Source organism: Fringilla coelebs (assembly GCF_963513975.1).
Source record: "Fringilla coelebs genome assembly, chromosome: 29".
NCBI classification, from domain to species: domain Eukaryota; kingdom Metazoa; phylum Chordata; class Aves; order Passeriformes; family Fringillidae; genus Fringilla; species Fringilla coelebs.
The window spans coordinates 3037933-3054501 of NC_140055.1; the positions used below are offsets into that span (position 1 = coordinate 3037933).

General features: G+C 46.1%; 1 protein-coding gene across 2 annotated transcripts; it reads left to right on the forward strand.

Annotated features, from left to right (window-relative positions):
• Positions 1–397: 397 nt before the first annotated feature.
• On the forward strand, positions 398–14562 carry HORMAD1 (HORMA domain containing 1). 2 transcript variants are annotated; one of them, XM_084223413.1, is made up of 15 exons: positions 398–452; positions 1060–1146; positions 1247–1298; positions 1594–1738; positions 2015–2078; positions 4626–4662; positions 5002–5022; positions 5112–5138; positions 5686–5753; positions 7695–7846; positions 9144–9400; positions 9778–9841; positions 12073–12140; positions 12950–13033; positions 14427–14562. In XM_084223413.1, the coding sequence occupies exons 3-15, from the start codon at positions 1266–1268 to the stop codon at positions 14505–14507; spliced, it is 1101 nt and encodes a 366-aa protein (XP_084079539.1). In that variant the 5' UTR covers positions 398–452; positions 1060–1146; positions 1247–1265; the 3' UTR covers positions 14508–14562. The 2 variants fall into 2 exon arrangements, with proteins under 2 accessions (XP_084079539.1, XP_084079540.1); XM_084223414.1 differs by lacking the exon at positions 398–452 and adding an exon at positions 505–641.
• The last annotated feature ends 2007 nt before the right edge of the window (positions 14563–16569 follow it).

Here is a 16569-nt window from a genome sequence, read left to right on the forward strand (position 1 = left end):
AAAGGTTCTTCCCCCAGAGGGTGACGGCGCTGACCGAAGCTGCCAGAGCTCCAGAAGCATTCGGACAACGCTCTCAGGGTGGGGCTTTGGGGTTTTAGTGCAGGACCGGGGATGAAAAATGAAAAATGAAATCTTTGTAATTCCCTCACAGCCCAGAACATTCCACCATCCCCTCACGGCCGGGGGCGGAGCTGCGCGCGGCGCCGGCTGAGGGCAAGCCCCGCCCCCTGCGTTTGCGCACGGCCCCTCGGCGGAGCCCGCTGAGGGCAAGCCCCGCCCATTGCGTTTGCGCACGGCCCCGCGGCGGAGCCCGCTGAGGGCAAGCCCCGCCCATTGCGTTTGCGCACGGCCCCTCGGCGGAGCCCGCTGAGGGCAAGCCCCGCCCCCTGCGTTTGCGCACGGCCCCGCGGCGGAGCTCGCTGAGGGCGAGGGCGGGAAAAGGCGCCCTGAGGGTGAGGGCGGGCGGTATTTTCGTCTCCACTCTTTCCTCTCCCTTCCTTCCCCTCACGTTCTCCTCCAGTTTTTTCTCGATTATCTCTCACCTCATCTCCCGAGTTTTGTTGGCCGCCGCCCCGCGCTGCTCTGCAGTGTTTTGTCTTCGCGCTTCCATGCTCCGCTTGCCTGAGTTTCCCTCGAAGCAGGTGGTAGTTTCTGGGCTGAGGCTGATGGGGGGCGGCTCCTTCCTCACAGCGGCCGCGTGCTGCCATCGGGGCCTTTATGGAGGATTCCTGAGGGGAGGCTCGGTGCCCTTCGTGATCCAGACCTTATTTCTAATTTGGGGAAGATGTTTTCCTCAGGCTTGGGTGCATTTGTTATTCCTGAATTGGAGGGAAAGTTTGTGTGGAGTCAGGCTCAGCGTGGTGAGGGTTCTGTCTCTCCCATACTCATTTAAATTACTGATGAAAACAACTCAAGTCTGAGGGTGTTTGAAATGTGGGGAGCATTTTCATAAGGAAAATCCTGTAGGTTGGGCGCCAGTTAGTACTGAAGAAAACTGCCTTTGGATGTTCATATGTTATAGAAATACAGATAAAAATGTTCTAATTATTGCATCCTCAGGGGAGGCCTGTGCTGCTGTGAAAATCAAGAATCTGATGCTGGGGATGATTAGAGGAGCCATCCTGCTCAGTTTTGTGTAAAACACAGGTTTGTTTGAGCTGGTGAATTGTGCAGGAGGTGTTTGTAAATCCGGGGAATGCCCTGGAGAGCTGCAGCCTTTTTCCTTATCCAGGTGTTTCCTTGACAGGCTCAGGAGTCTCTGCAGAATGGCAACTGCTCAGAAGCAAAGGAATTCTGTGGTAATGTTTTGTTTGTGTGTTTCAGCACAATAATGGGGAAAATGAGGGAGTTTTGGCTGTAACAGTGCACCCAGGTGCTCTGGGTTATTTCTTGTGAAAATAGAAGGGTGATTTGGGCTTTTAATTATGAATAAAGAATATGTATTTTAAAAAATATAGAAAAATAATCTGAACTTTGTCGAGTGCTTGGTAGAAACCAGCTGTGTCCTACAAATCCTGTAACACCAAGTGTAAGGGACGTACTCAGCTTTATAAATCCCCCAAATTCCTTGGTTTCTTGCTGTGATTTTTCCAGAGTGCAGTTGTATTTCCCAAGAAAATAGCCACGGAGCAGCAGTCCCTGATGCTGGTGAAGAGGCTCCTGGCAGTGGCAGTGTCCTGCATCACCTACCTGAGGGGAATCTTCCCTGAAAGTGCCTATGGAACCAGATACATGGATGGTGAGGGGCTGTTGCCGTGAGAATTTACAAAAATTGTTGTCATGGAGTTGCTTTTAAAGGCTCTTTTTAATGACTGGATGCCATTTTAGTGCATGTCATGGAAACTTCACATAATTATAAATTAAATGTTGTTATTGCTGCTAACTCAGCATTAAAGCTGAGCTCATGCTTGTCAGTAATCTTAATTTTAGTTTCTTCATGATGTGTGTTTTTAGGCAATGCACTTTTCTTTGCCCTAAGTGAATGTGTGTGTGTTTTTTTGGTGTTTTTTTTGAGATGTTTGTGTCAAAATTCTGCGGGAAGACAAAAACTGTCCTGGCTCCACCCAGCTGGTGAAATGGTAGGTGGACTGCAGCACGCAGGTAACGCTTTCTCAGCATGTAACAGGCAAAAAATTCTCTCCCACATTTGTGTCCCAGATGTAACAATGATGTTTTCAGCTCAGGGCTTAGGAGAGCACAAATCTCTGTTTGCAGAGTGACTATATTTTATATTTACTAAATAAATACCAAATATCTAATGCTATGTATTTGTATACTCCATTCCTCTGGGTGCTCGTGAGCACTCAAGGCTGCACAGAAATGCAAAAGTCTAAAAGTGCTTCCTCTCTGCTTGATCAGGAGACTCAAAGCCACCATTTTGCATCTTAAATTTAAAGATCTCGCTCACAGATTTGTTTTTTAGAGGGTGCCACTGTCGGGTTTGCTGTTCAAAGGCAGAGCAGTGACATTCTGCCTGCCTGAGCACTGCCACAGCTGCTGGCATTGTCACCTGGCACTGCAGCTGCTGCTCCTGGTTTTCTTCCTGCTCACACTACTCTGAATTCTGTTCCAGGTGCTCTCCTTGCTTTTTGGAAACCTCTGTAAGCCTTTCTTACATATCCCTGTGCTTTGTTACCTCCACAAAAATTCTTTTCCTTTCCCCCACTCATACAAAGTGTGGGAGTGATGCTGCATTCATCCCCTGGCTGAGGGGTTTGGGTTTTGGGACAGGGATTTTGAGATATTCCATGTGGGGAGGTGAAGCTTCACACCAGATTTACTTATCTGAAGGTACTGAATTTTACAGAAATTATAGAAAATACCCCAAAAATGCTGAGAGATTTGGGTTTTGGGACGAGGATATTTGAGATATATCATGTGGGGGGTGAAGCTTCACACCAGATTTACTTATCTGAAAGTACTGAATGTTATAGAAAATACCCCAAAAATGCTGAGGGGTTTGGATTTTGGGACAAGGATTTTAGATATTCCATGTGGGGGATGAAGCTTCACACTGGATTTATTTATCTGAAGGTTCTGAATTACAGAAATTACAGAATTATAAAAATTATAGAAAATAATGATAGAAAATACACCAAAAATGCTGAAGGGTTTGGATTTTGGGACAAGGATATTTGAGATATTCCATTGTGGGGTGAGGCTTCACACCAGATTTATTTATCTGAAGGAACTGAATTACAGAAATTATAGAAAATACACCAAAAATGCTGAAGGGTTTGGATTTTGGGACAAGGATTTTAGATATTCCATGTGGGGGATGAAGCTTCACACCAGATTTATTTATCTGGAAGTACTGAATTTTACAGAAATTATAGAAAATACACCAAAAATGCTGAGGGGTTTGGATTTTGGGACAAGGATGTTTGAGATATTCCATTGTGGGGTGAGGCTTCACACCAGATTTATTTATCTGAAGGTTCTGAATTACAGAAATTATAGAAAATACACCAAAAATGCTGAGGGATTTGGGTTTTGGGACAAGGATATTTGGGATATTCCATGTGGGGAGGTGAAGCTTCACACCAGATTTATTTATCTGGAAGTACTGAATTTTACAGAAATTATAGAAAATACACCAAAAATGCTGAAGGGTTTGGATTTTGGGACAAGGATTTTAGATATTCCATGTGGGGGGTGAAGCTTCACACCAGATTTATCTGAAGGTTCTGAATTACAGAAATTACAGAATTATAAAAATTATAGAAAATAATGATGGAAAATACACCAAAAATGCTGAGGGGTTTGGGTTTTGGGACAGGGATATTTGAGCTATTCCATGTGAGGGTGAAGCTTCACACCAGATTTACTTACCTGAAAGTACTGAATTACAGAAATTACAGAAATTACACCAAAAACCCCAGAGAAGTGTAAGCTGTGCTCAGCAAAGCTTGGGGCTGAGAGTTGATGTTGAAGGTGGGATCAGCCACGTGCTGTCACCAATGAGGGAGGGGAAGAGCTGGAATCTCCTCCTGGAGCTTGCCTGGGGGAGGAGATGGGAGGAGCAGGTATTGGAATTTTATTGGAATATTCCTCCAGGCTCGCTGGTTTGGAGGGAAGGGCTGTGCCACCTCTTGGGAGTGGCCTTTTGTTGACTGTAAGAGTAAAAAAAAATCCAGGGTGAGTTTTGATTCCCTGTTTGGGCCTTGTACAAGAAGGAAATGGCAACATCCAAATAAAGGTCACAACTCCTTTGTGCTCCAGCAGTGTTGCTGTTCTGCTGAATTATTGATTCCTGATAAAATCACGGAATGGGTTGGCTTGGAAGGGACCTTGAAGCTCACCTTTGTCCAACCCTCTGCCATGGACACCTGCAAGCTGACCAAACTGCTCCCCTGATTAAAGAGTAATTGTGTTGGGAGGTGTTTGAAGCATTGCAATGTGTTTTTACTGATTAATGGTTTGCCTCCAGATTGTATTTTTAATTATCCTTTCAAGACCTTAGAGTGATTTGCTGTTACAGAGCTTGTATAACTGCTAATAAGATAGAATGATGGAGAAGTGTTATTTATTGCTCTAATCAGTAAAAGTAAACACAAAAGTTTCTTTTTTTTTGGTGAGAAACAAGTGAAAATTAGTAGCTGGCCAATATTATTTGGTTTTTGCAGGATGTTAGGATGCTATGATGCCTTGCAGAAGAAATACGTAAGTGCTCCAGTCTCATTTCAGTTGTGTTGAAATGTTGATTTCGGTCTGCTCAGGGAGCAGCAGCCTCAGGCAGCTGCAGTGTGGGATGCACAGGCATTTCTGCATCCAGCTCTTGGAAACAGCAGCACAGAAACAGATCTGTGGGTGTTCCTTCTGCAGCTGAGGCCTCTCCTCCACAGGAGAGAAGAGGAAGAAGTTTTTCTTCCAGCAGGCCTTGTTTGCCTGTGTTGGATTCCAGAGCTAGAGAAAAGCAGCTTGGGCAGCACAAATGGCCAATGAAATACTTTTAATATTCTTTTTTTTGTTGTTTGTTTTCCCTGTTGATGTTCCTGACAGCTGAGACAGATTGTCCTAGCAGTGAGTATCTCTGAAAGGCAGGGAAATGTTTTTAGGGGATGTTCTTTGAGGGATGTGCAGTTCTCACTCTGTTTTCTTCAAAACCACAGGTCTATACCCAGACAGAGGATCCTCAGGTAAATCTGCTGGAATATCTCCCTGGTGATCATATGGATATAGTGAAATGTGGTGCAAACAGAATATTTAACATGCACATCTATAAAAAAAGAGCATTTTGGAATAGCAGGTGTAAAAATGACTGGGGTCAGTGGGAATTGCCATGTGTGGAATTCCATTTGAGTGTTCTCAGGCTGTGCAAGAAACCAAAATGTCACTGCAGAGTGAGGAGTCCCATCCTGACTCTGCCTAACAAGTTTGTGGGAAACCCAAATGTCTGAAACATTTTCATTTTCATAACAATTGAAACTGGAATATTTAATGCTAAAAACTTCAGCTGATTTTCAAAATATTTTATCATGGTGATTCCTGGAAATGAATCATCATTTTTATTATGTTTTAAAGAGTTTTATTCATTTGTACTGTTAATTGTTAGAGGATTAAGCAGCTGTATTCAGCACATGGGAGTTGGGCTGTAGTTACTCCTTTAAAGGCTGATAGATGAGTGAGCAGAGCTGCAGCAGGAGTGTTCAGGATTAATTTAATAATTCCTGGCTTTGTTTGCAGACAGTCACAGAGTGTTACCACTTCAAGTTCAAGTACACCCACAATGGGCCACTCCTGGATTTTGGCAGGTACAGCCCCTGGGACTGCTCCATGTGCCTTGGACACACCTGAATGTCACAGCCCTGCATTCCATCTGTTTGCTTGTTGAGTTGTCTATCACAATTTTTATTTCTCTTGGGTTTTTGGTGTATTTTCTATAATTTCTGTTAAATGAGGAATTCCATGGAACATTCAGCACCTTGAGAGATGTGAATCTGGTGTGAAGCTTCACCCCCCACACATGGAATATCTCAAATATCCTCACAGAGTATCAGACTCTGAGCATCATCTTCTGAGTGGATATTAAAATTATGAGCTTAATTAAACAAAATTATGTTGATAAACAAAATTATGTTGATAAAATTAGTCTCAAAAGGTACAGCCCCTGGGACTGCTCATGTCCCTTGGACACACCTGAATGTCACAGCTCTGCATTCCATCTGTTTGCTTGTTTGCTGCATCTTGAGACTAATTTTATCAACATACTTACTAAAATGCAATTAATAATTTTGTTTAATTAAGCTCATAATTTTAATATCCACTCAGAAGATGATGCTTGCTGTCAGAGTCTGATACTCTGTGAGGATATTTGAGATATTCCATGTGTGGGGGGTGAAGCTTCACACCAGATTCACATCTCTGAAGGTGCTGAATGTTCCATGGAATTCCTCATTTAGCAGAAATTATAGAAAATACACCAAAAACCCAAGAGAAATAAAAATTGTGATAGACAGCTCAGTCATGGTGGAATTCCCCTTGCTGAGATGAGCTCATCCCCTGCCATGGGGAGGGGATAAACTGGAAAAGGGCAGGTTTGGACTGGGTGTAGAGGGGAAATTCCTCCCTGGCAGGGTGGGCAGGCCCTGGCACAGGTGCCCCTGCAGCCCTGGCAGTGCCCCAGGCCAGCCTGGAGGGGCTTGGGGCACCTGGGACGGTGGAGGGTGTCCCTGCCACGGCAGGGGTGAGATGGGATGGGATTTGTGTTCCCTTCCCACCCAAATAATTGGGGATTCTATGAAGCTGCTCCTGCCAACTCCTCTTCTTCAGAATTCTTTTGTTTGCTGTTTAGTTTTTTATAATTTTTAGGCCAAACCTTAGCTTCATTTCCCTTGTATCAGTCTGGCAGGTGAGGCTGTCACAAGTACTGTCACAAGTACCTCCTTTTCTCTGTTTTCAGTATTTCTTTTGGGTATTTAAGCACTGTGGGATGTAGGATGGGGCAGTTGGTGCCAGGTGCTGATCCCTGAACTCTCCTGATGTCCCTGGCTCAGGGTTTGATCTCCCAAGGGGCAGAGAACGTGCAGCACTCAGGGACTGCAGTGCTCAATCTCAGAGCTCAGGCAACAAACAGGGAGTGAAACTGCCCACTCTGGATCAAAACTCACTGGAATACTTACCAAGATAACCAGACAGGACCTGAGCTTGTGTGAACCAAATAGTGGCAGCTGTGGTGTTTCACCCCAGGGACACTTTGGGCTGGCTGGATGTCACACGTGGGGACAAGTCCAGGTGTGCAGGAGCTCTGGTGCTCCTCGGGTTTCCCTCTGTGGAGAAGCTTTAAGGTGATGGTGAAGGAAAGGAGTCGGTTCTGATGGAGGGTTTGGATCCAGAGCTTTATTCTGAACCCACAACAGCTCCAGCAGAACTCCTGACCCCGTGGGTGCTGCTCCTTTAACCCCGGGGAGAGGGGCTGGGAAGGGGCTGGGAGCCACCAGCCAGGGACAGGAGGGGAGGTCTCAAGGGACAAAGGACACCTGGATGGCCCAGTGCCCCCCCAGGGGTAGAGGGCACCCTTTAAATCTGCCCTTCTGGAATTCCAGGACTGACAGACAGTGCTGGGAGGGGAAAGGAGAGGTGACTGACAGGGAATTATCAGGGGAGGGACCCGAGGTTCTGGGGTAAACCCTGACATCACAACGCAACAGTTTCCCAACCAAACTCCTGGGGTGTTTTTTGCTGTGTGTTTTCAGCAAGGACAAGCAGTCAGAGTGCCCCATCAGCTGTGCAGACACCAAGAAGGCCAGCATCCTCCTCATCCGTAAGATCTACATCCTGATGCAGAACCTGAGCCCCCTGCCCGACGACGTCTGCCTCACCATGAAACTCCTCTACTATGATGAGGGTATGGAGCCCTGAGATTGTCTGGAAAATCCCTCTGCCAGGATTTCTTCTGCTGGGAGGATGAGAAGCCTCAGCTTCTCCGTGGTTTGCTCCTCTGGAATGTGGTCTGGAGATTGTATCTCCAAACGTGAATTGTTTTTAATTAATGGCCAATCACAGCCAGCTGTGTCAGACTGAGTCAGTCATGGGGTTTTGTTATTCTTTTGTAGCCTTCTGATGTATCCTTTCTCTTTCTTTAGTATAGTTTTAGTTTACAATTTCATGAAATAATAAGAGTTTTATGAAATAATAAGAGTTTTATGAAATAATAAGAGTTTTATGAAATAATAAGAGTTTTATGAAATAATAAGAGTTTCATGAAATGGAGTTTCATATAATACAATTTCATAGAATACATTTTCATAGAATACAATTTCATAGAATGCATTTTCATAGAATACAATTTCATAGAATACATTTTCATATAATACAATTTCATATAACTTCATATAACATAACTAACATCATATAACATAACTTCATATAGCATAATTATAAATCAGCCTTCTGAGAACATGGAGTCAAACTCTTTATCTCTCACCTCATCCTGGGGACCTCACAAACACCACAAGGGTGCACTGCCATCTCACCCTGATTGATCAGGCTCTGCAAAACAAGGCAAAAAAGGGAATTTTTCATTTTTTTCAGTGGATAATCTTTGTGGTTGCTGGGACTTGGGAAATGAGGTTTTTTCATGTGTTTGTCAGCACAGGTTGAATCCCAAGGGGAGGGGATGTGATCTCACTGCAGGAACACAATCCTGGCACTGACTTCACTGCATTTGGCTGGGTTTTAAAACATTTGGAATTTCCAGAGTATGTCAGGCTGGAGCATCATTCCCCAGCCTGGTGACTGCCCAGATACCCAGCTCTGCTTTCTGAGTGTGTTTCTGCCTTACACTGACAAATCAGAGCTTCTCTTTTCCCTCTCTGTACCTAGAACCTCTTCCAAAGAGCTTTAACAGGGCTTTGCCTGTTGTGCTTCATTTACTCCAAACTGAGCATTGATGACACCTCTCCCCACACAGTTTTTTGCAGTATTTAAAGAGTGACAAATCAGAGCTTCTCTTTTCCCTCTCTGTACCCACAACCTCTTCCAAAGAGCTTTACCAGGGCTTTGCCTGTTGTGCTTCATTTACTCCAAACTGAGCATTGATGACTCCTCTCCCCACACAGGTTTTTGCAGTATTTAAAGGGAAAAAAGAGTTAAAATGAATTTTGCAAGAACATATTTGATTCTAACATTGAATTTCTCTGCAGTTACTCCCCCTGATTACCAACCTCCAGGGTTCAGGGAGGCCAAGGATGAGGGGCTGCTCTTCAAGGAGGAGCCCATGCACCTGAACGTGGGGGAGGTGCCAACGCCTTTCCACCTGCTGAAACTGAAAATTACAACCGAGAGACAGCGCATGGAGAGCGTGGATAAGAGCATCCTCAAGCAGGGAGAGACTGCTGAGCCTCTCCAGGTGTGTGGGGTGAGCAGAGAGGAGCCAGAGGAGGAGAGCCAGGACGTCAATGTAAGAGCACAGACTTTGCTTTGGGGCGCTTTTTGATTTTTATTTTGTATTCTGTCATCTAGAAAAAATCCATTCTTCTCTCACTGTGTGTAAGCCTTAACCCCCTCTATTTTCAGACAACAAAGCAGGACAATTTATCTTAAATTCATTTTGTTCCTTAATTTTACTGCTCCAGTTTGCAGCCTGTCAGTGTCAGAAGCAGTGGGACAGAGGGACAGCTCATGCCAGGGGGACACTGCCATGTGTCACAGGGCACAGATGGAACCTCATCCTCCCATGTCACAACCACTTATTTCAGTTTATTCCACCACAAATCCATCTCAAAAGTGTGTCCTTAATCATCTGAGTGCAAACCTTCTTCCTGTTTCTTGATCTAGGAGGATCCTGTCGTGGATCATGAAGTGGAAGAGAAGAATCATGTGAATATTTCAGAAGCTCAAGGTAATATTTGTATATCTTGTATTATAATTATAATTTGATATTATAATTTTTCTATCATAATCTCTATCATATTATATTTTAGAATATATTTTTTATAAGTGATATAAATATCACATCACTCTTATCTAATCATAATAATATATTTTTCAAACCCTTCAATTTTCTATATTCAAATGTTCATTATTTCCTTCACATATATGACTGTGCCTTCGTTTTCTATCTGATCTTCATTCTGTGAAGCACTTGGTTTACAAATGTTAAATCATGTTAAATCATGGCTAATATATTTTCATGTTACTGTTCAAAATTCTGTTCTATTCCATTTTATCAGCTAAGCCAAATTGAATGGGGTTTTAAATTTTTATTTGCCTTTTCTACTCTTTTTGTTACTAATAATTCCTGATTCATTTCATTTTTGATAATATTTACTTTGCACATGTTTTGTACTGTTGAGCTCATTATTGCAAACTTGAGAAGCAAAATCCTCTGTGCAAAAACCTGTCTGGATCTGTTAGTTTTAAATATAATTTCATCTTTTTGAGCTTCACTTCAGCAGAAATCCCACTTTCAGCCACTTTTCCCCTAGCCCACAACTTCAGCCCGGGGCTGTGGATTTGGGAGCTGCTGTGGGTGGAGGAGCTTTTGTGCTGTGCTGGCCCTTGCTGCTCCTGCAGCTGGACCCTCACCAGAGGGTGTTTTGTGTCATCAACCATTCTGTCTTTGCTCTGCTGCTTCCTGAGGGAGCCTTTTCCAGGAGCTGCCCTCCTCTCCCTGCGTGCTGCAGCGCTTTGGGAATTGCAGGTGAACAGAATCCCACCGTGCCTCGGGCTGGGAGGCGCCTCAAAGCTCATCCAGGGACACCTGCCATGATCCCAGGGGCTCCTTGGGCACTGCCAGGGATCCAGGGGCAGCCACAGCTGCTCCCCACCCTCCCAGGGAACAATTCCTAATTCCCAAAATCCCATCCATCGGGGTAAAGCCATCCCCCCTTGTCCCCAGCCCCTCTCCTGGAGCTCCTTTAGGGACTCTGAGCTCTCCTTGGAGCCTTCTCCTCTCTCAGCCTTTCCTTGCAGAGGAACTTTAATAGCTACAAATTCCAGCAAAGTATTTTTGTTAGGATCAATCACACAAAAATGAGATTCCTCAAGTGTTTTTCCTAACCCTGGCAATAAAATCTATCCAGTGGAAGCTCCTCGCTGCTTGCTTTTAATCCCAGCTGCAAAATGTGCACCCAAACTGTCTCCAGCTCAAAACATGAGACACCAAATTGTCCTCAGGCATTTCAGGAGCTTCCTTTTCAGATTTTAGATCAGAAGCAGAGAGTGGTTTGTGTTCACATTGCCCAGTTTAGCCCAGGGGCCTGAGGACTCAACTTTGCTGCCAAACAAACTGAAGAAAGAATTTCTACTTGTTGATCTGCTCCTCTTGGAGAGGCTGTATAGAAGCATCCTCACAATCTGGAACCCATTTGCTGCACAGAAATGTTGGGTTTGGGGTTTGGTTGTTTTTTTTTTTTTTTGAGAAGAAACTTGCAGCTTTGCCAAACCAGCTGCCATTTCCATGCTGTTGAAAAATAATGGTGGAAATTGTAGGAAACAGCACATGTGGATCAGAATTTTTGTCTTGACAGTTCTAGGAGGCTGCAGAACTGGAATAACCACGTGAAGGTGTGCCTGATTCTTCTAAGGAGTCATAAAAACTCCAAAACCATGCAAAAATCCAGAAAATTCCTTCTCTTGGGGAGTTGGCAGATGCTTTATTTACAGGAACTACGAGGCACAGGGAAACCTTTTTGTCAGCCTGGAATTCTTCTGTTTTTTCCACAGCTGGTGCAGGGTCACCCATTCACCATTCCATGCTTCTGTCTCCTAGAAAAACACCATGAATTAGGAACAGCAAAATAAAAAAACCTGCCTGGAGCTGCCTGTTCCCCCTGGGGTTCTGTTCCTGCAGCTGGGATTGCCCTTGGCTGGGGCTGGAGCTGGCCCAGAGTGGCCTTGGCAGCACAAAGCATCCTCCCCTCGAGGGGAATCCTCCAGCAGGGCAGGGTGTGAGGGAGCTGGGGATCACCTGCAGGGATCCTGGGCTTGGCTGAGTTACAGAATGAATCCCAAGCTTGCTGGGGTTAAGGATGTGCTCTGGAAGGAGCTGCTCCCAGCAGTTTGGAAGTGTTCTTGGAGCAGAGCTGGTGCTGTTAACACCTTTATTTAACTCTCCAATTCTTCTTTCAGAAAAGAATTCAGCTCATGAAGAGGAAGCTGGAGGGATCCAGACTCCCCCACGTGTTTCTAATCCTCAGGTAGGAGCTCTCTGCCCTGACACCTTCAGCTTTTTCTGGAGCTTCTGTGCAGCTCCTCCCTTCTTTGAGTCATTCATGGGAAATCTGGAGCCTCATTTCCCACAATCAATATTTCCAGCAATAAAATTCCTTTACATTTCACTTCCTGGTGTTTTCCAGAACTGTTCCTCTGAAATACAGCTCTCCAAACAAACTGATGCTGGAACTGAGTGAAAAGGGAAATCTAATTTCCATTTTAATAAACATCCTAATGGGCAATTCCACTGCTAATTCTGACAAAGCAAAGCTTGTTTAAAAATTGATTAAAACTTCAAAATTCAAGTTTATAACTCAGGTTATATTCCCTGCATGTAGAAATTGGTGACATTTATACATGGAGAACTGCTTCCCACAGGTCCTTAAGATTTCTTAATGAAAACAGGATAGCTGTGTAAGTGTGAGTGATTTCCTGTATAAAACCAGCTCGTGCTTCTCTCTGCCAGCACACCCAGCTGTAAAAGCTGTGATTTCCAGGGCTTATCACCATTTTAATTACCTCATATTCCAGTTTGAACTCAGGCACTGTGCAGAGCACTGAATGCCCCAGCACTGGGCCCTGCTGGGTGTCTCCAGTGGGTATTTTGTATTTTTTCCTCCTGGATGTCTCCAGTGTGTATTTTGTATTTTTCCCTGCTGGGTGTCTCCAGTGGGTATTTTGTATTTTTTCCTGCTGGGTGTCTCCAGTGGGTATTTTGTATTTTTCCTCCTGGGTGTCTCCAGTGGGTATTTTTATCTTCTGTAACAAGGCAAAATCTATTTTCTGATTCCAGGTTGATCACTTGACCTGTAAAACATCTGAGCTGATTGTGTCAGAGAGCAGGACAAGAAGTGGAAAGATATTCCAAAGCTGCATTGTTAGTATCAATTTTTCTTTTAGTTCTCATCATTTCTGTTGCAAACAGTGAATAAAATTCAGGTCTTGAATGCATTTGCTGTTGACAGAATGAAATTCTCATCACTTCCTAAATTCCCATTCGATTCCAACACTGTCAAAAAGAATTCTGTCCCAAGGAAGCTCAACACAGGTTGAGAAAAATTACTTAATTTGATATTTTAGCCAAATTTCCTGCTGGTTTGAGCCATCAGCCAGGGGAGTTTGTGCCAGAGATCCCCAGCACAGCTCCCCCAGTGCTTCTTTGTGCTTCTGCTTGGGGAGCACTGGGCCAAAATGACAACCTCACCCCTGGGACTCCTTCATTCTAAGAAAAATCCTTTTTTTTTGACTTAAATCAGGTCAGTCTGGCAGGCAGTGCTGCTTGTGGGGACCCAAATCCTTCCCAGCTGGAGCAGATGTTGTGTCCAGGCTGGAATTTGACCTTTGGAATATTGGGAATGCTGAGTGAGGGGCAGATCCTTCTCCATAACCTGGGGGGTGAATTTTTCTCTCTTCTCTTAGGCAAGAAATTATTCCCTGTGAGGTTGGGGAGGGGCTGGGATGGAATTCCCAGAGAAGCTGCCCCTGGATCCCTGGAAGTGTCCCAGGGACACCCTGGGACAGTGCAGGGTGTCCCTGCCATGGCAGGGGTGGCACTGGATGAGCTCATTCAGAGCTTTTTCTTATTTAGTGATGTGAGGAAAAAACAGAGAAGGTTGTTCTGTTTGCTTACCATCCCTGTGTATTTCTCAAAGAGATTTTACTGAACTTGGTAATAAATTTATGAAACAAAACCCAATTGGTTTAAATAAGCAAAAGGACAGTGGAGCTAAATGTTCATTGTCATCTTTTCAGGGGAGAGTCAGAAGCAGCAGGACTGAGCTCTCAGGGGTTTGGTGGGTTCTGAGCAGCCTCTGGAGAGCTGGAATCGTGGAATCATGGAATGGTTTGGATGAAGGGACCTCAAAGCCTGGGCAGGGTCACCTTCCAGCATCCCAGGGTGCTCCCAGCCCCATCCAGCCGGGCCTTGGACACTTCCAGGGATGGGGCATCCATGGGATCATCTGTGCCAGGATGGATTTCTCCCAATCTCCAACCTCAATTTCCCCTCTGAACCCTCCCCTCCTTGTCCTGTGCTGCAGTTCCTGCTGGACACAGCTCCTGTGGCAGCAGGAAAACAAACATCCCAGCAGGAAAACAAACATCCCAGCAGGAACACAAACATCCCAGCAGGAAAACAAACACCCCAGCCTTGCTCAGTGGGTCAGTTCTGCCAGGAAAGAGCATCCAGCTGTTCCTGCAGGCCCAGCACATCTGGCTGTGTCACACCCCTGTCCTGTCCTGTCATTCCTTGTGTTCCTTTTCCTTGGCAGGTGCACCAGGCTGAGCTCTCCTCCAGCCAGGACGTGCTGCCCAAAAGGAGGAAGCTCAGCGAGCCCAAGGAGCAGTTCTAGTTAAACAAAGGATCAAGCCCAGCCCAAGGAAGAGTTTGAGTTAAACAAAGGATGAAGCCCAGCCTAAGGAGCAGTTTGAGTTGCCCAGAGGATCAAGCCCAGCCTAAGGAGCAGTTTTAGTTGCCCAAAGGATGAAGCCCAGCCCAAGGAACAGTTTGAGTTGCCCAAAGGATCAAGCCCAGCCTAAGGAACAGTTTGAGTTGCCCAAAGGATGAAGCTCAGCCTAAGGAACAGTTTGAGTTGCCCAGAGGATCAAGCCCAGCCTAAGGAACAGTTTGAGTTGCCCAGAGGATGAAGCCCAGCCTAAGGAACAGTTTGAGTTGCCCAAAGGATGAAGCCCAGCCTAAGGAACAGTTTGAGTTGCCCAGAGGATCAAGCTCAGCCTAAGGAACAGCTTTAGTTGCCCAAAGGATGAAGCTCAGCAGGCCCAAGGAGCAGTTTGAGTTGCCCAAAAGGAGAAAGATCAGCCCAAGGAGCAGTTCTAGTTGCCCAAAGGATGAAGCTCAGCCCTAGGAGGAATTTTATTTGCCCAAAAGGAGGAAGCTCAGCAAGGCCTAGGAACAGTTTGAGTTTCCCAAAGGATGAAGCCCAGCCTAAGGAACAGTTTGAGTTTCCCAAAGGATGAAGCCCAGCCTAAGGAACAGTTTGAGTTGCCCAAAGGATCAAGCCCAGCCTAAGGAACAGTTTGAGTTGCCCAAAGGATGAAGCCCAGCCTAAGGAACAGTTTGAGTTGCCCAAAGGATGAAGCCCAGCCTAAGGAACAGTTTGAGTTGCCCAAAGGATGAAGCCCAGCCTAAGGAGCAGTTTGAGTTGCCCAAAGGATGAAGCCCAGCCTAAGGAACAGTTTGAGTTGCCCAAAGGATGAAGCCCAGCCTAAGGAACAGTTTGAGTTGCCCAGAGGATCAAGCCCAGCCTAAGGAACAGTTTGAGTTGCCCAGAGGATCAAGCCCAGCCTAAGGAACAGTTTGAGTTGCCCAAAGGATCAAGCCCAGCCTAAGGAGCAGTTTGAGTTGCCCATCTCTGCTCTGTCCCAGGTTCTTCCCTCCTGTTTGGTTGTTCACTGTTGGGTTTGAAGGATCTGTTCTGCTCCATGAGCAGTTCATGGGGATGTGTTTGAAGGAAGGAAAATGTCAGCAAGCCCAGCTGAAGAATTCCAAACTCATTTGTACAGGAGCAGAAATCCTTGGATTTGGGGTTTGTGGGTTGGCTCCAGGCCCTGAGGGTGGTGGGGGAAATTCATCCCCCAGCACGAGGTTTCACCAGTGCCTCGGGGCTCTGGTTCTGAGCTGAGCACCTGCCTGCCCCAAAACCTCTCCACCTTTGGGGTGATTCCAGAGCTTTCCAGAGGGCTGGGCTGGCAGTTTCAGCCTGTTACAGTTTTTGGAGTTACAGTTTTCGCTTTTCCTACGGCACAGTTGGAGGAGTTGGATGCTTTGCATTTCTTCCAGACCATCCTCAGGTGAAGAACAAACCCTCCTCATGCCTTGAATTCCAGGCTCCGTGCCAGCACGCAGGAATTCCGGTATCCGAGGAGCACCGGGAGGGCCCGGCTGTGCACGGCAGGGCTGGGACACGGGCCGAGCCCTCCTGGCCCCGAACCGGGAACGGGAGTGACGCCGCTCCCGCCGCGGGGCGGGGACAGCTGAACGTTCCTGCGCGGTTTGCACTTTGAAATTAACACTGTCCGTTCGTTCGTCATCGGGCCTTTAGTAAACGGCGTTCGGCTTTGAGCAGCGTGATCCGTTACCGGCGGCACGGGACGGGACGGGAGAGCGGGGACGGGACACGGGAATGGGGCACGGGACAGGACGGGAGTGGGACACGGGACACGGGGATGGGACTGGGGCGGGATCGAGCCACAGGACGGGAGCAGGAATGGGAAGGGAACATGGGATGGGACAGGACGGGACAAGCAGGAACGGAACGGGAACGGGATCGAACAGGATGGAACTGGAGTGGGAACAGGACATGGGACAAGCGGGAACGGCTTTGGACACGGAATGGGACACGGGAGGGGACGGGACTGGAGCGGGGATGGGACACGGGACAGGACACGGAATGG